Source organism: Rhinoraja longicauda, chromosome 2, assembly GCF_053455715.1.
Source record: "Rhinoraja longicauda isolate Sanriku21f chromosome 2, sRhiLon1.1, whole genome shotgun sequence".
NCBI classification, from domain to species: Eukaryota; Metazoa; Chordata; class Chondrichthyes; order Rajiformes; family Arhynchobatidae; genus Rhinoraja; species Rhinoraja longicauda.
In genome coordinates this window covers 51,894,899-51,918,131 of record NC_135954.1, presented here as the reverse complement: position 1 = coordinate 51,918,131, position 23,233 = coordinate 51,894,899, and the positions used below count along the sequence as shown (strand labels likewise).

The 23,233-nt window shown below is 43.8% G+C and overlaps 1 protein-coding gene across 1 annotated transcript in view; it reads right to left on the bottom strand.

Moving 5' to 3' along the window:
- Positions 1-3,862: 3,862 nt before the first annotated feature.
- glb1 (galactosidase, beta 1) overlaps positions 3,863-23,233 on the bottom strand; it is an 80,161-nt gene continuing 60,790 nt past the window's right edge. The window contains exon 16 of the mRNA XM_078419245.1: positions 3,863-4,604. Coding sequence (XP_078275371.1) covers positions 4,356-4,604 — 249 coding nt within the window. The 3' untranslated portion in view covers positions 3,863-4,355. The remainder of the gene's footprint in view (positions 4,605-23,233) is intronic.

Genomic DNA, 23,233 nt, shown 5'->3' with positions numbered 1-23,233 from the left:
GTATGGCTGCTGAAGGTACTGGCTCACTTATCTTCATTGATGATACAACTGCTGGTGGTAGTAGCATAATGAATTCTGAAGTGTATAGACACATCCTATCTGCTCAAGTTCAAATAAATGCCTCAAAACTTATTGGTCGGCTGTTCATTCGACAGTAAAACAATGATCCCAAACATACTGCTAAAGGAACAAAGGAGTTTTTCAAAACTAAAAAATGGTCAATTCTCGATTTGAACCCAATTGAGCATGTCTTTTATATGCTGAAGAGTAAACTGAAGGGGACTAGCCCCCAAAACAAGCATAAGCTAAAGATGGCTGCACATGTTTCACTCACATGTTTAGACCGTAAAGTTGTATCCTTATTGTTTTGATGTGTTTATTCTTAATTGTTATCTGTATGTTTGTGTTGTCATTTGCGAGCGGAGTGCCAAGGCACATTCCTTGTATATGCACATACTTAGCCAATAAACTTATTCATTCATTCATACTGGCAGAGCATCAACAGAGAAGACACCCAGCAACTGGTGATGTCCATGAATCGCAGACTTCAAGCAGTCATTGCATGCTAAGGATATGCTAACGATATGCAACAAAATACTAAACATGACTACTTTCATTTACATGACATTGCTATGTCCCAAACATTCTGATAATGTGCACTTTAACCACATGTGAATTTTTTCTATTACAAATCTCAAATTGTGGAGTACAGAGGCAAATAAATAAATGATGGGTCTTTGTCCCAAACATTATGGAGGACACTGTACCTCCTAAAGATATGCAGGCTGTTCAGTGTTTTGGCCACTGTAAACTGCCCATAGTGTGAAGGAGAGTGATAGATTTTATGGGAGTTGATGAGAATGTGTGAAGAATAAAAAATAGAATTAATGTAAGATTCGTGTAAATGATGATTGATTGTTGGTTGTACTTGGTGGGCTGAAGGGCCTGTTTCCATGTTGCGTTGCTTTGACTTTCCATACAGCCGTTATTCCATTGTAACAAAAAACACCATCAAAACCAAAATTTTCACACTGAAATATTTTAATTGAAAAAAATCTACGTTTTACAAATCCAAAGTTCCGGTATATTATATGTGTACGTTTGTTTTCTTATTTCACTCCTAAATATTCTGTTCTCATTTCAGAGACAATATTCTTGTATTTCCCCAGTCGAATCTTTGCTTTCTTTGTAATTGCTTCTGTCTGTTTAAAGATGAAGAACTCCACTTCCCCTTGCAATTGTGCAAATCTTTTCCTCTGGCTGAATACCGTACCTTTCTTCATTAATGACCATGACAAATTAGTTGCACAATGGAGCCTTTGAGGTAATGCATATATTAAATCAAATAGTTCTGAATTCTTATTGTGGTTCATGTATAGGTTTACCCATTAACATCTTTGCCAGTGGCTAATTTATTTCTTACCACTTAAAATTTTACATTTTTTTAACTTTGCATTTTAAAAATTTCAAGCAATAGCTTGTTTTTCACCTTCTCTCTTTGAAACCTAGAATTAAATTAAATCATGTTACTTTTACTATTTGCATAATGATCTCATATCATGAGATGGTTGACTAATTTTGATTTATTATTTACCACTAAATGCAGAACTATGTACCCATCAGATTCAAGAATACATTCTAGGAAACAATTAGCATTAAGTCAGTTCTACTTAAAGTGCTTTCCAGAGGCCCTGACCATCCACAATTCCCACAGTGATTGTTCTTATTATCGATACAGTACATCCATTCTCCTTCCATCACTTTTATTCTGACCCTCCTAAAGAAATGGTTGGGCCTCAAACGTGCACAATTAAAATAAAGCCAGCGGGTGACTTTTTTCTCCACCAGCTGAGCAAAATGGTATTAAATATAATTGTTCTTAAATATTAATATTAAGAAAACTGAAACAAATCAGGCTTTAGTTTAGTTTAGAAATACAGCAAGGAAACAGACCCTTTGGCCCACGGAATCCGTGCCAACCAGCGATCCGTGCACACTACACATTAATACTATCCTACACACACTAACCAACAAATCTGTACATCTTTGGAATGTGGGAGGAAACCAGAGCTCCCGGAGAAAACCCATGTAGGTCATGGGGAGAACATGCAAACTCCGTACAGACAGCACCCAAAGTGAGGATCGAACCCGGGTCTCTGGCGCTGTAAGGCAGCACCTCTACTGCTGCGTTACCATGCCGCACAATCCCTGTAAAAGGTTTCTGGACTATTTGCAACTACGGTTGCACTACGAACCTTGGCTTGCACTGTCATGGTCTGATTTACCTAAAATATCTGATAATTTATTGTAGGTTTATTTGTGTTGTTGCATTTAATGTGCCTGTGAAGCTGCAAAAAGCAAGAGTTCCATTGTTCCAGTCCTCTTGCATTTGACAATTGAACACAACATTTTGAATATGTAGGCCACCCTATCTAATTATTACCTCCATGTCATATGGGAGCTGGGGAAGGAAAGACAATGGATGGGGTGATTGTGGTGGACACCACCAGGGCTTTTAATGAGGAAACACAAACAAGAGAAGTGCATGTGAGGTGCTGGTTCCTCTATTCTTAGTGCTTTAGCTCTACACATCAGCAATGAACAACTTTCCTCAAAGTTGCCTCTTCCACTTTTTCTCAGTACACAGGAAGAGTGAATTTAGGAAATCAATTTCACCAATTAAAATTATGTTATCCCAATTCATTCCAACTGGCAAGAGAAATCTAGAGCAGCAAAAAGCAAATGTTGATGCCGAACAAACCTATTTCAACATAAATGACAGTGTAGTTGCTGCTGGTCTGGCCTATACTGCCACATAAATAATGGTGACTGTCTCACAAAGTAAGATTAGCATTCATGTTGAGATACTCTATACAGAATCAATGTCATCCACTGTCAATTTCAGTCAGGTTTTCTTAATTTGGGGGTGAGGGAGTCAATCTTTTGCAGTGTAAGGGGCAAAAATATTGCAGGGCTTCAGCACCTACTGTTGTCACCATGTGTGCCTGTGTTGCCTGATCAGTGGCCACGGGATACAAATGTGGCTATGGTGTGGTGCCCCAATCTATTATCACCATTTATACAAATACAAATCAACCCGCAGGATTGTAGGTGATTCAGTCTCTAGTATCTAAGCAAAGGATAATATAGAATTAGTGTGAACAGATCACGGGGTTCATGGTTGGTGTGGATTGGGTGGGCTAAAACACATTTCCGTTCTATATCTCTGAACTAAACTAATCAAACTTGAATCCAATACATTTATTGCAAACAGTTTGAAGAGCTTTCCAGTACTTTCATTACATAAAAAATAGGTGCAGGAGTAGGCCATTCGGCCCTTCGAGCCTGCACCGCTACAATTTGAACAGCCATTATATTGTTGAGCCTACTATATGGATATAAATCGAGCCTACAATTTGAACAGTCATTATATAGTTGCCTCTGAAGAAAGGTCCCGACCCAAAATGTCACCTATCTATGTTCTCCGGAGATGTTGCCTGACCCGCTGAGTTACTCCAGCAATTTGTGGGTTTTTTGATGATTACATAGTTTTATATCACTAATCTGGTGCTATAGCTGAGTGGTTCCCCGGGGCAGAAAAAGGAAGACAATAAGTTGTGTTGCTGTCTCTCTGGAGAATGCACATCAGATGGTTTTATCTCAAGGTTTCAGTTCGTTCACCATTTTCAATCTGCTCACAGACATTTTTGTGCGCAGAAAGATTGCAGGTGATAAATACGGAAGCTTCTGGAAAGAGATGCCATCTACAATTAATCTATTCTTCAGTTGGACATTCAAAATAAGCAAATCAACAAACAGAGAAGATTAAAGTGAATCAGTATAGTTATCCATAAAACATGCGATAGGTCAAATTTTGATTTATTTTCCATTTACAGTACAATCATCAGTCAAGTTTTAAGCACATCCTGATTTTCTCCAAAGACTGTATTAAATCAAAAAACAGTCTTATTGATGAAGAACCAATATAACTGGTCTGGAATCACCCCAAAGCAAGTTTCCTTTCTCAGGATTTTTTTTCCCCTCGGAATTACATAAAAGGCCGTCACACGCTCTTTGGTACCTTCACCAATTTTGGGCAAAAAGGGAAAGATTTATGCCTGTGGTTACAATTCATTTCTTTATCTTTAAAAAAAATCTTTATTTATTTCACCAATGTGGCCGAGATGGCTTGTGTTTGCAATGCTCATTATTTACCATCAACTTGAATTTGCAAAGCAAGAAGCAAAAAAAGTAGCAGCTTCTGTTAAAAAGCTTAATTTTCAGTATTTCTCCCCACACACTGGCCCGTCCCATTAGAAGAAACATATTAAACTTTTAGTTCAATTATGCTAAGATTATTTTCTGAAAAGGTTATTATGCATGTTGATTTGAGGTTTGGTACAATTTAGGAGAGGCGTGTCCACAAATTCCACAGCACATGCCATACTTTGCTCTCCTCCGCAAGGAGCCTTTTCCAGCTCCAACACTGTGATGTTGTTAACTGCAGAGGTACTGAGAATATGAGCAGGAACATACAGAGTGATTTGTGGACCTCTAGCTGGCCAATAACGACCCAGGTTGAAGCCATTGATCCACACTTGACCCTGCAGACAGAGAGAAGAGTTATTGCAAACTTCATAATTAGTGACATTAACAATGAACAGAAGATTCTTGGTATGTTTTCCTCCAGCTATTTAATAAGGACTGCACATCATGTCCCTGTTAAAAATGACACCACTACAGCTTCACATAAGTACATCTTCTTTATAAGTACATCTGCTACTTTAATCATATTTTCTACATATCATATCATTTTTTCTACATATCCAAGCTTCCCAGTTAACAACATTTACATGACTGTTCAGTAATAAGTGGCATTTGCGCCTCAAACCAGAAGTTCATACGTCATTGGAGCAGAATTAGGCTATTCGGCACATTAAGTCTACTCTGCCATTCAATCATGGCTGATCTATCTTTCCCTCTCAATCCCATTCTTCTGCCTTCTCCCCATAACCCCTTACACCCAAGTCATGGGCTCAAGCCCCTCTTTGTAGACCTGAGGGTCCAATACTGCATTCAGTGCTGAAAGAACATGGCCCTTTTGCAGGTGCCATTATTCTGACATAACAGCATCCTTCTGCTCACTTCGATGAATGAAATGTAGCACTTGGTGAATGTAAGCAGCGGAGCTCTCCCACTACCTTTGCTCACATCTGCCCCTTCTCCAACACAACACATTATCTGAATTTTTTTTATCCTGGAGTAATGGCGAGAAAACTCACTACTGTATTTGACAACACTTCAACAATTATTAGACTTACTTATTTCACTGCTGTCATGAAAAGAGTACATTAATATGAAACTTTATGCTTTCATTGGTCAGGGCATTGAGTATAAGAGTCAGCCACGTAGAATTTTTGTTGGGCCACATTTGGAGTACTGTGTACAGTTTTGGTTGCCACGTTACAGGAAGGCCTTGTTTCTAGGGTGGAAATGACACATACTAGAGGGATAGCCTTAAGGTGAAAGGGAGAAAGTTTACAGGAGATTTATGCTTCTAGGTTTTTTTTACACCGAAGTGGCAGGTGGTTGGAATGTGCTATCAAGGGAAGTGGTGGAAGCAGATTCAATAGGAATGCTTAACAGGCATTTAGACAAATACATAAACAGGTAGGGAATGGAGGGATAAAAACAGGCAGATATGAAGTTTAAATTTGCTTCATGATCGGGACAGACCTCGTGGGTCAAAGGGCCTGTTCCTGTGTTGCAATGTTCTATGTTAGTGTTTCCTGTGGTGCATTGGTGGGGTGGAAATGAAACGTTGCTTATTTTGACCTGTTACTACAGGTGTGCTTCAGCCTGAACTTTTGGATGACATTAAGTTTACTGAGGGATTAAGCTGGACGATGCCCAATGTCATCAGCAGTTAATCAGGTCAGAAGAGAACTGAGCATTACTCTAATGATGCAAACAGGCACAGACATCACATTAGTTGCGCACCACAGGGTCAAATACGACAGCATGCTTGCAAATAGACAGGTACCATCTCAGACCCAGCCAGGGACAGGCACATTGAATGGTCACTGTGAAATTTAATTTTTGGAAGGGACCAAAGATTTCAGCTTCGGGATTGTTGATGTAGAACACAAAGTACTGGAGTAACTCAATGGGTCAGGCAACATCTCTGGAGGATATGAATAGGTGACGTTTCATAGAAACATAGAAAATAGGTGCAGGAGGAGGCCATTTGGCCCTTCGAGCCAGCACCGCCATTCATTGTGATCATGGCTGATCATCTACAATCAGTAACCTGTGCCTGCCTTCTCCCCATATCCCTCGATGCCACTAGCCCCTAGAGTTCTAACTCTCTTTTAAATTCATCCAGTGAATTGGCCTCCACTGCATTCTGTGGCAGAGAATTCCACAAATTCACAACTCTCTGGGAGAGAAAGTTTCTTCTCACCTCAGTTTTAAATGGCCTCCGCTTTATTCTTAGACTGTGTCCCCTGGTTCTGGACTCCCCCAAGATTGGGAACATTTTTCCTGCATCTAGCTGGGTCTGGTCCTTTTATAATTTTATATATCTCTATAAGATCCCCTCCCATCATTCTAAACTCCAGTGAATACAAGCCCAGTCTTTCCAATCTTTGGATTGGGACACTTCTCCAGCTCGTTGTGTAACATTGCAGCATCTGCTGTTCCTTGTGCCTTCATTCTTGCTGATATTTTATTGCAGGAAATGTGTTACTCATACAACACTGGATGCCAGACAAGCAACGAGACAATTTGAAGACGGTGAAGATGTTGAGAGGGGTGGGTGTAGGAACAGAGCAGAGGTCCATCAGTTTGTTGCCTATATTAGAATGTATTAGTTATAAAGAAAGGTTCTACAAACTTACAGGTTGTTTTCTCTTGAGTGTACATAGAAACAGTGTGTTTTTGGATGATGTCAGCATACAAATGAGAAGCACAACAGGGTGAAGAATAGACAATAAAGGGATCAATGTGGGAAGAGGAAGAAGAGAACCCTTTGCAGGTGACCCATTTGGTGTAACTGGAAAGATAAGGGTGAAACTGGACAAAGATGGTATTGGAAGATGATAGCGTGGTTGACCACAATTACTCTACACAGGAAAAGTGATAGTTCATCATACCTCAACCACAAAAGGACACTGGGAGACAAGATGGTACTGTGGCAGGGGAAGAACATCAAACACAGAAGTTCAGGAAAGTCTGGCACTATTTGAGTATGGAAACCTCTGCCAAGGTTAACTGAAGGATCCATATCAGCCAGTTGTATTGGACATCTTCACTAGTATCTTCGATACTATCTTCTACATCAGGTCTACTATGAAACATTGCTAGGTTAAAAATTCTACCTACGCTTTTGGCACATTTAACTCATTCATATAAAAAGAACAAAAAATCCCCCTTGAGTGACTATTTTGACTGAAGCTCAACATATGCAAATGAGTAATCTGGGCCGTGACCTATTCTAAAATCTTTCTATGTATTTATCATGCTAAATCTTACTCAGATACAGTCTAAGTGCACAAAAGCTGATCTTCGGCAGCAGCCTTCCCTAATAGAAGCTATTAGAAAAAATAGAAGGAAACTTCCCCTTTTATTCTTCTGAAAAAAAACTTAAGAAATCAACCTGTGCTCCAGTGACGGAATCACCCTCCAGCTATTTTTATGCTCTCATGTTTTCCTTTTCCTGAACCAGATTTAATGTCAGTGAGCCAGCTTCAGACAGTAAGTGTGACGATGACAATGGCTCCCTATTGTCAATAATTGTCAATAACTATTGTCAATGGTTCTTTATTCTCAAGGACAGGATGTTCCCATTTATTTTAATGCTGAGATGGTCATTGCCATATCCATTCACATTCTGTGCAGAACTCTCATGGAAACAATTCATTTTTCACATTTTCTGTACAAATATTGGTGTCTACTTTAGATTATTTGCCACTGCAGGGCTTCAAATTTCAAAATAACCAGATCTTACTCTACACAAATGATTGCCTTAAATTTCATTAGTGACTCTAGCCCCAAAATTGCAGACCTCTTGTACTGGGAGTGTTATTTGGTTAGACATGAGCTTAGTAAAATATATGTTTTTAAGCCATTAGAAATCATCTCAAAGAAATCACAATGAGTACAAACATTTTATTATTGCAGGTTTAAAGTTTGCAGCACCTCCTGTTTGCCTAGATTCTTAGGCTGGCTGGCTTTTGCTACAAATATATCTGAACCACTGAGAGGGCAAAAGCTGAGAAGTAGAAATAGAAATTGACCAAGTGGCCCCTCAAGCCTGCTTCATCTGCATAGCACTTGGTCACTGACAAAATCAAAGGATGTGGAAGAGGAGAACATATCATAAAGTAGATGGAATGATTTTTATCGTTCTGTTAAATTCCAACCATAAGCCTGGCTTGTCAAAAGTTGGAAACACCAGGTGAGTTGCGACAAAAGGCTCTGCTAATTTTAGCATCTTCCAGACAGTTTTAGAGATAATAATAATAATAATAATATATTTATTTTATATAGCGCCTTATCACATGCTCAAAGCGCTTTACAAATACAATTAACATAGAAACAAACAGACAAACTATCCTGACGGAAAAGCGGCGAATAATCAACGCCAGCGTCCTCTCACGTCAGGGTCCGGCAGCAGACATCAAAAAGCACAAGACACACAGATACAATTTTTTACACAAAACAGCCATCACAGTGATTGCTCCAGGCATACCCTCACTGTGATGGAAGGCAAAGTCTTATCTCCTCCTCATTCTTCTCCCGTGGCGCCACGAGGCGATCGAGGCTCCCAACCCCTGGGCGATGGAAAGTCCCAGGGCCGAGCCGAGCAGGCCGACGAAAGTCCCGAGCCCCCACCGGGCGATGGAAAGTCCCAGGGCCGAGCCACGCAGGGCGATGAGAGTCCTGAGCCCCCACCGGGCGATGTAATGTGCTGCGGCCGGGCCACGCAGAGATGCCAGAATCTACCAGGTTCCAGAAATTGAGTCAGCAGCAGGGCCATCCTGAACCAGAAATTCTTGGATCCTTGCCCGAGTGCAGAATTGGTCTAAGTTTACAGGCTGGAATACTGAGAGATAAGAATCATAGTACAACACCAGAGCAAAGTTTGTGCTGAATATAATGCCAAGATAAACCAATCTTATCTGCCTGCACATGATCGAAATCTCTCTACATTTATGTGAAAAGTCCAGAAGGTGCATAAATTACCAGACGTGACCCAGGATAGGAATAGGATTAGTGTCCCCAGAAATTAGTTTATTTTCAATAAATAAAGGAATGGAATTTTCATCTTCATTGTCCAGACAAACTCTGGCGTTGTGTTGTGACACTGCAGCCTTGCTCATTGGTGTCCTGCCTCAGCCCTCTCAATCTATAGTGGAATCAGCAATGGTGCACACCAACCCTTGTATAAATTGCTGGGACAACATAGTTACTTAGCTGTTCACACAGCATCGCCCAAACCTGCAAACTTTATGCCCAAAAGAACCAGAACAGCAATTGTGCAGAATGCCTCTGCCCACAGATTTTCCTACATCTTACATTATTTCAATGAACAAATGCATCATTATTCCTTCACCCTTGTTGGTCTAAGGACTAGCATTCATTACCCAGAGGCAATGTCAATACTTGTACTAAAATGTACTCAACACTACTTCCTTAAAGATAGGCACAAAATACTGAAGTAACTCAGCAAGTCAGGCAGCATCTCTGGAGAAAAGGAATAGGTGACATTTCTTTAGACTGAAGAAGGGTATCAACTCAAAATGCCACCTATGCCACCTGAGTTACTCCAGCATTTTGTGTGTATCTTTGGTATAAACCAGCATCTGTAGTTTCTTCCTGCACTATTTCCTTAAGGACAGTTAAGGATAGACAATAAATGAAGTGAAGTCCATATCCTATCCAATAATTAATTTAATAAAAGCTTGCATTTTTCACCATTTCCAAGTTAGATGTTAAGTTTGAACATATGGGAAGAAAGCAATTCCTAAACGCAAACGTCACCAGGCATAAAAATACAAAGAATATTCATGCACGGAATTTAAGTCTTTACTGGATGGTACCTAGGGGACCTTGATTATTAATCAAACAACACAAGTTAGGATTCCAGTATAACACATGCAATTAATCAAATAAAAGTACATTAAATATCCAGCGTCAGGAAGAATGATCATCAACACTGGATTGTTGTGAATCCAGTTCACTAATGTCCTTCAGGAAAGGAAATTTAAAATCCTGACTCAATTTGGCTTTGCATCCACCAACGTTATTGACTCTTAACTGGTATCTGAAATGACCCAGCAGGTCACTTTGTTCTGAGGTGGAAACAAGAAATGCTTGCTCACCAGCTACGGTGACATTTCATCAACAAACATCAAAACAATTCACAGAGTTAGAACGTTTGCACCACTGCATTAAAGCAAGTTCTCCAGATATCATTCAACTAACATTTTCCCGTACTCTTTATGGAAGGTTCTCAAATATTTACCCATCTTTCTTTGAAAAGTTAATACTCCATCTGTGTTTGGATGTTTTAACAATTTACGGTGTAAAATAAAATTCTAACCTTGGCACTTACTTTTTTGGTTACTTTACATTTAAGTTCTCCCAAGTACTGATTCAATGGCGATTCTTTATCTTAATGGAAATTCTTTATCTTTTAATGAATTTGCTGCACAGAAACGCTTCACAATTCTGAAGTTCATAAACAATTTTTAACCTTCTTCTTGATGCAGAAAAGGCCTTAGTTTCTCTGAAATCTCAACAGACTGTAGTCTCTCACCTTGGACAAAATGAATCATTCACCTCAAGAGCCAACACGGTCGAGAGCTAAAACCTTCCCTTAATGTTCAAAATTATGGCCTGCTGATACCTTAGCAAAAACAAAACTACTGCTACAATCAGAATATATATTTTCAACCTGATACTGTTCTGTGTGAACTTGTACTTGTCATACCTCCTTCAAGCAATGGGCCTACCTTTAGAAACATCAACCTCTCTATGGGAATATCAGATTGCCATTTTGTTGCAACATGTACTTGGGCATATGATAATAAACTCAAAATTAGATGCAAAGTGCTGGAGTAACTCAGCAGGTCAGGTAGCATCTCTGGAAAACATGGATAGGCGATGTTTCGGGTCGGGGCCCTTCTTCAGACGTCTGAAGAATGGCCCCAAAACAAACGTCGCTTATCCACATTCTCCAGAGATCGCGCTTGACCCCCGGAGTTACTCCAACGCTTTGTGTCTTTTTTTCTAAACCAGCATCTGTAGTTTCTTGATAATAAACCCAACTTGAGCATGAAGTACCTATTTTCAGTAAACGACAGCTTGGTCAATCAGGGGCAATGAACAACCATTGGTTTTAAACAGAACATGTCATTAAATTATATATAACATTGTAGCGACCATAGAGAATGGTCCAGGTCGTCGAACCCTCGGATTGGCCAGCGAGGTCACGTGGGAACGCGACCATGGGGATTGGTCCAGGGAACGACATCGCTGATTGGCCAGCGATGTCAGGTGCGCGTTTGGCGCCCGTTTGAGTCAGTTCGGCAAAGTCTTCAAGGAAGACAGTAAGTTTGTATTGGTTGTCCTGTACCTTGTTGTTTAACTCTGTATTCGTGTATTGCGGCTGCAATAAACTTCGTCTACAACCAACAAGTTTCGGACTCGCCATATTGGTGACCCCGACGTGATCTGGACGATCACCGACTGAGCAGGAACCCGACGCCTCGTTGACGATGGCTGAGCAGGGCACACCGGAGTCAAGCGCGGCAGGCGTTCATCTTCCGTTATTTTGGACGTACGCACCGCAAGCTTGGTTTATCCACGCCGAGGCTCAATTCCATATAAAGAAGGTGTCGGACGAGTCCACGAAGTACTTCTACCTCGTCAGCGCGCTATCGCCGGACACAACCAAGCGCGTGATGCGGTTCATCGTAAATTCACCTGCGGAAGACAAATACGAGGCCATGAAGAAGGTATTACTACGAACCTTCGGGTTGAATAAGCATGGTGGTGCGGCAAAACTTCTGCACCTACCGGGTCTTGGAGACCAACTGCCTTCCGTCCTCATGGCCGAAATGATGATGTTAGCCGGTGAGCATACGGATTGCCCGATGTTTGAACAGGCATTCCGCGAGAAACTTCCCGAGGATGTCCGACTGCTGCTTACGGATTGTTCTTTTAAGGACCCCGAAGCATATGCAGCGAAAGCGGACGCGCTCATAGCGGCAAAAAACAAGGCAAGTGGTTCAATCAACAAAGTCTCGACATCAGTGACCACGCCACAGCGACGGCAAGATGGCGCCACGTCTCCCGCCAATTCTCCGAAAGCCCGCCAAAAAGATCCGCACAAGCGCGGCTGGTGCTATTATCACCTACGATGGGGTAACGAATCCCGCAACTGTCGTTTGCCTTGTACCTTCGCGGGAAATGCCTCGGCCGATCGTACATAGGGGCAGTTACGATTGGCCAGAACCGGCGCCTCTATGTCCATGATCGATTCACGGACACAGAATTTTTGGTAGACACGGGAGCCATCGTCAGCATAGTGCCGCCGACCGACCTCGAAACCAGATCGGGTAAGACAGGTCCCACCCTCATCGCGGTTAATGGCAGCCCAATTCGCACTTTCGGTACACGGAAGATGTCCCTTGTGTTAGGCCTCCGCACGTACGAATGGCCATTCATCATAGCCGACGTCAAACAAGCGATCCTGGGCGCAGATTTTCTCTGGGCTTTTTCACTGGTTCCTGATGTCCGCGGTAACGACCTCCGACCCTTTGCCGAAGATGAGCACGTCGCTCCGACAATCGCCTCCTCGCCCAGCCCTACTGTCCAGGCCGTCGTCGCGGCCCCCGACTCGTATGCTGCGATTCTGGCAGAGTTCCCAGAGCTGCTCGTCCAACGTTTTGACGCACCTTCGGCTAAGCACGGTGTGGTCCATCACATCCGCACCGAAGGCCCTCCCGTTTTCGCTCGGGCCAGGAGATTACCGCCAGACAAACTGGTGGTGGCAAGGGCGGAGTTCAGGAAGATGGAGGAAATGGGAATTGTCCGTCAGTCTGACAGCCCGTGGGCCTCGCCGTTACACATGGTCTCCAAGGCATCTGGGGGGTGGAGGCCATGTGGCGATTATCGGCGTCTCAATGCTGTCACCACGGCTGATCGCTACCCCATACCGCACCTACAGGACTTTTCATCTGGGCTGGAAGGAGCGGTGGTGTTTTCCAAAATCGATTTGGTGCGAGGATACCATCAGATTCCGGTGCGACCGGAGGACATACAAAAAACTGCAACTATTACTCCGTTCGGGTTGTTTGAATGGTTGCGTATGCCTTTCGGTTTAAAGAACGCGGCACAGGCTTTCCAGCGACTGATGGACCGCGTGGGCCGGGGTTTACCCTTTTTGTATATTTATTTAGACGACATCCTGGTAGCCAGCCCCTCAGTGCAGGAACACCAGGCCCATTTGCGGACCGTGTTCCAGCGGCTCCAAGACCACGGGCTCATTATCCAACCCTCCAAATGTCAATTCGGCCTGCCTGCCCTCGATTTTCTAGGGCACAGAATTACTCCTGCCGGCGCCGCACCTTTGCCCGAGAAGGTGGAAGCTATCCGGGCTTTTCCCAGGCCTACCACAGTAAAAGGGCTGCAGGAGTTCGTAGGCATGGTTAATTTCTACCATAGATTCGTCCCGGCAGCGGCGCGAGTCCTGCGCCCGCTTTTCCAATGCCTTGCAGGGAATCCGGTAGAGTTGTTGTAGTCCCCGGCCGCAGAGTCGGCTTTTACGGCAGCTAAGGCAGCCTTGGCAGACGCCACCATGTTGGTCCATCCGAGCCCCTCCGCCCCCACGGCCCTGACGGTTGATGCCTCTGACGTGGCGGTGGGTGGAGTTCTGGAGCAGCAGGTCGGTGGCCGTTGGCAGCCGTTAGCGTTTTTCAGCCGGCAACTAAATTCGGCCGAGCTGAAATATAGCGCATTTGACCGAGAGCTTCTGGCTCTCTATTTAGCTGTCCGTCATTTCAGGTATTTCCTCGAGGGCCGCCCATTTGTGGCATTTACGGACCACAAGCCATTAACATTTGCTTTTTCGAAATTGTCTGACCCATGGTCGGCCCGCCAGCAGCGGCACCTGACTGCTATCTCCGAATTTACCACAGATGTCCGTCATATCGCGGGTAAGCTTAATGCCGTGGCTGACGCCCTGTCTAGACCTGCTTTTCCCCCTATTTCGGCGGTGGACTGCGAAGTGGATCCCCAGGAGCTTGCGGAGGCACAGCTCTTAGCGGATACCGTTTCGGCTTACCAGTCCACCACTTCGGGATTGAAGTTGGCCCAGGTAGCTTGTGGGTCGGAGGGCACGAAAGTCTGGTGCGATGTTTCTCTTCCTCGTCCCAGGCCGGTAGTACCGCCCTCCCTTCAGCGCCGGGTTTTCGATGCCATTCATGGGCTGGCGCACCCGTCCATCCGCTCCACCTCTGCCTTGGTAGCAGCGAGGTTTGTCTGGCATGGCCTGCGGAAACAGGTAGCGGGGTGGGCACGTTCCTGCGTGCCCTGTCAGACCGTTAAAGTCCAGCGCCACGTCCAGCCCCCCGTACAGGATTTCGAGGTCCCGGTTTGTCGTTTTTTCCACATCCACGTGGATTTGGTCGGGCCTTTGCCTTCCTCCCGGGGCTACACCCACCTCCTCACGGTGGTGGATCGGTTCACCCGGTGGCCAGAGGCTTTCCCATTGTTTGATATCTCGTCAGCGTCTTGTGCTAGGACTTTGGCCCTTCATTGGGTAGCTCGTTTCGGGGTCCCGGCAGTTATTACAACTGACAGAGGTCCACAGTTCACTTCGTCCCTCTGGGCCGCGCTGGCGGAACTGTACGGGTCCAAGTTACAACCCACAACTGCATATCACCCCCAGGCAAATGGACTCGTAGAAAGGTTCCACCGCCAACTTAAGGCGTCCCTCAGTGCAAGGCTTGAAGGCCCGGACTGGGTAGACCAACTCCCTTGGGTTCTTTTGGGCATCAGGACTGCTCCTAAGCCAGATCTCGGTGCGTCGTCCGCAGAGCTAGTATGTGGCTCGACACTTCGAGTACCCGGAGATCTGTTTCCGGACCCTTCAGCCCTGCTCCCTACAGTCCCATCAGCGTTAGCATCTCTCCGGGAACGGGTGGGCTCCCTGGCTCCAGTGCCGACTTCACGTCATGGGTGTTCCATGGTACATGAACCGTCTTCCCTGAAGGACTGTGAGTTTGTTTTTCTGCGTAAAGATGCCCATCGCGCCCCGTTGCAGAAGGTCTATCAAGGGCCGTTCCGGGTTTTACGTAAGGGAACGGCTACTTTCACCTTAGACATGGGCGGCAAGAGTGAACTCATCTCGGTGTCCCGGCTCAAACCTGCCCATTTGGACCCGGATCAACCAGTCCTGGTCGGTCAAACCCCTAGGAGAGGCCGACCTCCGTTAGTTCCGCCCAGTCCAGAAACCCCCGTTCCGACAGTTCCTCCAGGACCCCCCGTTTCGGCAGTTCCTCCAGAACCCCCCGTGCCGGTAGTTCCTCCAGAACCTCTCGTTCCGGCTGTTCCTCCAAGTCCGGAACCTCCGGCTCCTGTGGTTCAGGCTGTCCCTCTCCGTACTCGTTATGGTCGCGAAATCCGGCTCCCAGCTAGGTTCCGCACCTCGGGTTCTGGGGGGGGTCATGTAGCGACCATAGAGAATGGTCCAGGTCGTCGAACCCTCGGATTGGCCAGCGAGGTCACGTGGGAACGCGACCATGGGGATTGGTCCAGGGAACGACATCGCTGATTGGCCAGCGATGTCAGGTGCGCGTTTGGCGCCCGTTTGAGTCAGTTCGGCGAAGTCTTCAAGGAAGACAGTAAGTCTGTATTGGTTGTCCTGTACCTTGTTGTTTAACTCTGTATTCGTGTATTGCGGCTGCAATAAACTTCGTCTACAACCAACAAGTTTCGGACTCGCCATAACATAGTGAATTAAAATATATATATATATATATATATATATATATATATATATATATATATAATGCCATTTATGGGAAAATGATTGTATTCATTCAAGAGAAAGGGACATTGTTGGGAAAATTTTAATGAGCTATCACTGGATTCCAACTCCTCAGTGAGAGGAAATAGACTGAACCTTACTGAACAAGGGCAGAGCCATTTGTAATTTAAAAAAAACTCATGTTAACTCACCTCTCTAATGCAATCCAATGTGATTATCCACATAAATCAGACCCAAACTACTGGCATGCTACATCATCTCCTAAGGCATTTTGCAGGGTCTGGATTCACATATATACCAGACATAGTTAGGATGAAAGATGTTCAGTTCATAGATCAGTGGAAGTGACACTTTTTTCCAGATTTATTAATTTAAGATTGAATTGTAAATATCATAGCTCCAGATGATGAACCTAAATCTCAAGATACCAGTCCAATAACTTAATCACCAGGCTGCCATACCCTTATTTTCACTGTGGAGAATGGTTTAAATGGATAATTACATGCTTTCAGAGGACACATTATGAACCATGACAGAAAAATATATAAATGTCATCATTTAATCTTCTTTGTTCCTTAATTGCTAAGATAAAATTTCAAGTCAACCTAAATAAACCAATATTCATGGAAATCAGAGCGATTATATTTTACGAAATTCGCTAACTGACTCGTTCTGCATTTAGTTCATATGTTAGATGATTAGTAATTACTAAAGTAAAACTTGGGGAACATTATCTTGTACCATGAAAGGTCTTTTATGGTATTACTTTGCAAGAGCTGAAGCATGAAAATAGAAAGCATTGCTTTGCAGAGATACGTGCAAATCAAACACTCTGAGGCTGTGGTGACAGATTTATTTCCAAGCATAGGAAAAAAAACATCACAATCCTTCCTTTAAAATAACATCATTTTAATCATGCATTTACATATGGTCTAGACTATGGGCACTTTTCTAACAACAGGTTGCTTAATTGGAAACAATGACGTTTGGGAAATGAGGTGAGTTTCATATAAGATATTCAAAAGCAATGAGAGTTGAAATGCACCAGTTAACAGCGCAGGAAGATGGCTGTTTGGCTCACCAAGTATATTGGCATTTTTAGCATTTCATGAGTAACACCGCTATAACACATAGCTCGGCATCATGTTTCACTTCCAACATTAATCCATTTATTCCCTAAAAGATGCAGTAACATTTGCCTCACTCATTCTCTGTGGTACACTATTCTAAGCTCCAACTTAAACTGGGATTGCTCCTCAAACTCAGGGGCAATTTTAATAATAATAATAATAATAAGCATTTATTTTATATAGCGCCTTATCGGGTGCTCAAAGCGCTTTACAAAAACAATCAACATAAAAACAGACAAACTATCCTAACGGAAAAGCGGCGAATAAACAACGCCAGCGTCCTCTCACGTCAGGGTCCGGCAGTAGACAACAAAAAAGCACAGGACACACAGATACAATTTTTACACAAACAGCCATCACAGTGATTGCTCTAGGCATACCCTCACTGTGATGGAAGGCAAAGTCTTATCTCCTCATCATTCTTCTCCCGTGGTGCCACGAGGTGATCGAGGCTCCCAACTTTTTGAAGCCCCCACCGGGCGATGGAAAGTCCCAGGGCCGAGCCGAGCAGGCCGATGAAAGTCCTGAGCCCCCACCGGGCGATGGAAAGTCCCAGGGCCGAGCCGAGCAGGCCGATGAAAGTCCTGAGCCCCCACCGGGCGATGGAAAGTGCTGCGACCGGGCCACGCAGGGCGATGAAGGGCCTGCGAGCGGGTCGATCGTACCTCGCGCTTCGGGGCGGTCGAAGCTGCTACGGCTGGAGCTCCCAAAAACCGGTCGCCAGCCAGGGACCTGCGAACTCCCGATGTTGCGGTCTGCAGGGCCCACGGCCGAAGCCTCCGAGATGGTAAGTCCAGGCCCTGCGACCGGAGTCTTCAAGGTCGATCCCAGCTGGAGGCCACCGACTCCACGATGTTAGGCCGTAGCGCGAACGGAGATACGACACGGTAAAGGTCGCATCTCCGTTGAGGAAGAGATTAGAAAAAAGGTTTCCCCCAACCCCCCCACCACCCCCCCACATACACAGAGTTAAAAATAGAACAAAACGTACATTAAACGATGACAATAGACAAAAAACAAAAAAAAGACAGAGAGACTGCCGGTGAGCTGCAGCTGCAGAACACAGCCACGCCCCTTTTTGTACTTTTAGTACTTTAGATAAAGTTGCACCGGCACCCTTCTACCTCCTTTTTGCTGCAAAGCACAGCGCTGCTATTTACCATCCGTCCTTCCTCTTTGCCAAGTAAGTTCAAGTTCATTGTCATATGCACAAGCACACAGAGGTACATTAAAAATCTTGCTTGCACAGGCACACAGACTCGAACACACAAAAATCAAATTATACAAAAATAACACACAAAATTCTAAAAAAGAAAAAAGACTGTATAAAACACAAGACATTAGTGCAAAAACATTATTAAAAATAATAAGCTATTTCAAATTAACGCAAGAGATGGGTCTTAGTGTTCAGATGTCAAGGTAGCATCCCCGGTGAATATGAATAGGTGATGTTTTGGGGCATGGCCCTTCTTCAGAAACCTTCTTCATAATTGCACTATGTGCTCGGCCAAGGACAGGTCATTGAAGATGTTAACAGCCAAGAATTTGAAAGTGTTAACACTCTCCACCACAATACACCAACAAAACTGACGTGGTCTACTGACTTCTCCTTTCGGATATCAACAATCTGTTCTTTAGTGTTGTTGATGTCGAATGAGAGGTTGTTGTTATAGAGTTATAGCACATGGAGACATGCCCTTCAGCCCAACTCATCCATGCCGACCAAGATGCCCCATCTAAGCTTGTTCCATTTGACGACATTTAGCCCATATTCCTCTAAACCTTTACTATCCATATGGCCATCTTAATGCCAGTCCTATAGCATGGAGACAGGCCCTTCAGCCAAACTTCTCCTTGCTGACCAAGATGCCCCAACTACCTCCAAATCTATAATTTAAATGTTGTTATAGTACCTGCTTCAACTACCTCCCCTGGCAGATCGTTCCATAAACCCCCCACCCTCTCTGTGTAAATGTTGTCCCTCCGGCTCCAATGAAATATTTCCCCTGTCAACTTAAACCAATGTTGAAAAGGACACAAAGTGATGGGGTAATCAGCAGGTCAGGCAACATCTCTGGAGAACATGGTTAGATTTCGTAATATGACCCTTCTTCAGAATGATGGTAGGGCAGAGAAGGCGGCTGGAAAAGTGGAGATAGACACACAATGCCAGTGTATCTCAACAGGTCAGGCAGCATCTCTGGAGAAAAGGACGTTTCGGGTTGAGACTCTTCATCAGCTCTACACTAGGTGGGGCACTGGGGAAGGGCTTGGGGGATGGAAAGGGTACGGTTTGGGCGATGGAAGGGGAGATGTGGGAGAGAAAGGATGGAGGGATTTAGGAGTAGGGTTAGTCGGAAGCTACCTTAAATTTGAGAATTCAATGTTCATACTATTGGGTTGCAAGCTATCCAACCTCTAATCCTCTAGTTTGGGTGTGGTCTCACACTAACTAGCAAGGGAGGCAGTCCAAAACATGAAGGTCAATGAGATAATGAGAAGGGAAGCTAAAATAGTTATTAACCAGGAGATCCAGTAGGCCATGATGGGCTGAGCTTAAATGTTCAGCGAAATGGTCTACGCTTGGTCTTGCCTTTGTACAGATTTTCTATCAACTGATCATTCACTATAAACCTCCCAACACCCATGGTTACCTGGACTACACTTCCTCCTGGGGGGGGGGGGGGGGAGGAGGACTGGAAGCATGGAAAAAAAAATAGGCTATCGAATGGCATCTATTATAAACCTAGCAACTCCCACAGTTATCATGACTACACTTCCTCCCACCCTGCCTCTTGGAAAGACACAACCGCTACTCTCAATTCATCTGACTCCACCACATATGCTCCCAAGATGAGACTTTCCGTACGCGGACTTCTGAGATGTCCACATTTTTTAAGTGAGCATGGTGTCCCTGGGCTGTCGCCCCCCACTCATGTTTCTTCTGTGTCTCAGACTTCTGTTCTCACTCCCTTTCTCCCCAGACACAACAAGGACAGAGTTCCCCTGGTCCTCACATTTCAACCCTCCAGTTTCTGCAATCAGCACATCTTCCCACAACATTTTCGTCACTTCCAACGTGATCCCATCACTAATTCCATATTCCCATCTCCAGCCCTTTCTGCCTTTTGCAGAGACCACTCTCTTAGTTCAGGGACCCTGACAGACCTTCCAAGTGAGACAGAGATTCACATGCACGTCCTCTAACCTCATCTATTGCATCCGGTGTTCTCGATGTGGGCTCCTGTGCTCTGGCAAAACAAAGGGTAGACTCGGCAAGTGTTTCATTGAACACTTGCGTTCAGTCCACCAAGGCCTACTGGATCTCCTGGTTGATGATATGTTTGAGCAGGGAAGGAACTCAGCGCATTGAGTGCATAAATTTGCTGAGAGGTGTATGACACAAAGAGCATGCAGTATTGTAGTCAGCAATTATTTACATTTGGGTCCACACTTCCTCATTTCAATGAGGAACAATTCATTTGTGCAATGGATTAGCTGTGCAAATCCCAATGATTTTTGCGCAATGTGGACAGCACATGAAAGCGCTCAGGCCAATTTTGTGATGGAACAAGGGATTTGGACTCAAAATGCATTCCCTGTGTCTATTGTCTATTGTCTGTGCAAAGCTGTGACTGCTTCTCCAACGAACAGTATGGCCTTCACCAGGCAGGTCTTGTCACTGCTGGCCCTTCCATTTTGGGGGTGTAATGTGCCCATGCAATGTCAACAAAGATGTCACACAGGTTGCACAGCCTCAGAAGCTGTGTAACTATTAGGTATTACTGTACGGTTAGGAATTTGGCTGACCTGTGGACACGGGAGCAAAACAAATAAGTAAAGATTCAACTTTGTGATCACTCTACTGTGATCAGAGCTGCAGGTGACACGAGCCCAGGGGTTGATGCAGCAAGGACGAGTGCACTTCTAAGGCTTCACATCTGAAGCTTGGTATTCTGAGGTTACAACTGTACTGCCCAACTTCTTGGCTTCACAAAGTTGCAGGCACTGATGCATATATATAACTCATGATTCTTTCTGCTGGTAGGTTTAGTTGAGAACAGAGACGGGTCAACATTTTATTTCTCCACTTAGTTTGAATGTTCTTCGTGGCACTGACCAAGGCAGACACTTACTGATTATGAGTATTGTTATTGGGCGGTGAGTGTACCAACATGCACTAATGAAGCATCAATCTTAGCCAAGCATGAAAAATAACAAAACCTTACTAGGGAATGAAAATAAACGAAAAACTCTGCCGTGATGACTCTTTGGAAACCACTTTAGCCAATTATTACTGTAAATCCTGTTTCAAATTGACAGCATTAGTTGAAAAAGTACACCAAATAGAGAGAGTGAGAGAGAGTGATTGCCCAAAGAATATTTCTCTCCTGTTACAGGTACAACTGAACTTTAAGAATCATAAAATATAAAGAAAAATGGGGAAAAATTAAACACAAATACTGGGAAGTTTCATCTAACGATAATACCTGAAAAATTGGTGGATTGATTCTTGAAAAATCGAGGAGGAGTTATGGACTTAAAAGGCTCTGCCTGCAGTCACATATGGCAATTCAGAGAAAAAGACACCTATTTGAAAGATTTTAATGATAAACCCTTGATATAATCTTATACTATTCAACGAATTTGCCCAAACACTGCAGAACTAAAAGAGCTTTTATCAAATAAATCTGTCTCACCGTTTGACAGCATGACACTGATAACATCTGTAAGTTCACAGCCTTCTGTAAAAGGTGTCAAAATTATTCATTTCGCATTCACTTCCACCAGGCAAGACATTGTTGTTTTCAGTCAAAGTTTTCTGCTCATTGCATTTACAGTTCAGATATCACATCCCCGCCAACTAACAAAATACCTTGCTATCCAATCTATATGAGACGTTTTACAAATTCTAGAGAATTTGTAAATAGAAGAAGCTGTTGTAAAGAAAATAGCACATTTTTCAAAATGCAAGAGGATTAGACAAAGTCAACACAGATTTCTGAAATGGTGTTGAGGAAATCAACTGGATTTTGCTGAGGACATAACTGGTAGCTTCAAAAAAGGAGAACCAGTTGATGATGTGTACCTGGATTTTCATAAAGCTTTTGGAAAGTCCCACAAAAGAAGTCAGTGTACAAAATTAAAGCACATGACATTGTGAATAATAGACTGGCTAGGATTGAAAATGATTTGGATAAACAGGAAACAAAGTCAGAATAAAGGGCAAACACAAAAATTGCTGGAGTAACAGTGTATCAGGCACATGGATAGCTGCCGATTTGGGTCGAGATCCTTCTTCAGATTGATTGTAGTTGTGGGGTGGGGGGAAAGAAAGCTTGAGATTGAGGTCGGGATGGGATGAAGCCAGGCAAGTGATAGGTCAGTGCAGGTGAGGAGTGTTCCGATTGCCAGACAGACAAAGGCAAGAGTTGAAAAAGAGACAAAGGGGTGTAAGATGGGGAGAGAAGATGAATGAAATGTGAGGCCAGACGAAAGGATATAGGTGGAAGGGGATGTATGGAAGGGAAAAAGGATGAAGTTAGAGCTGTCTCATCTGGAAGGGCTGCTGGGGTCTGTGGCTGAATATGAGGGAGTAGATGTAGAGACCTGTGGGGACCGGGAGGGGTTGATTTGGATGGAGAGGGATGAATAAAATTGATTGTTTCGGGATGTCTCGCGTTGACCAGTGATTGCAGGGTTTTGCAGGGATTGGTGATTACCGCATAACTGTTCAGATTTTGTGACAATGATTTGGTTTTTAATTTAATGATTTGGAAAAATGTAATACTTCAAAGTTTGCCAATGGCACTAAACGGTATGAAATTATGAATTGGGAGGAGACCATAAAGAGGCTTCAAGGCAATTTAGACAGACTAAGCTAATTGACAAAGCATGGCAGATGGAGTATTGTGTGATGAATGTGATGTTATCCATTTCAGTAGGAAAAATATTAAAGCAGTAGATTATTTCATGTTAGATTGGGAGGCGTGATATTCCGAGAGGATTGCGTGCCCATGCACACCAGTTACTCTAAGCAAGC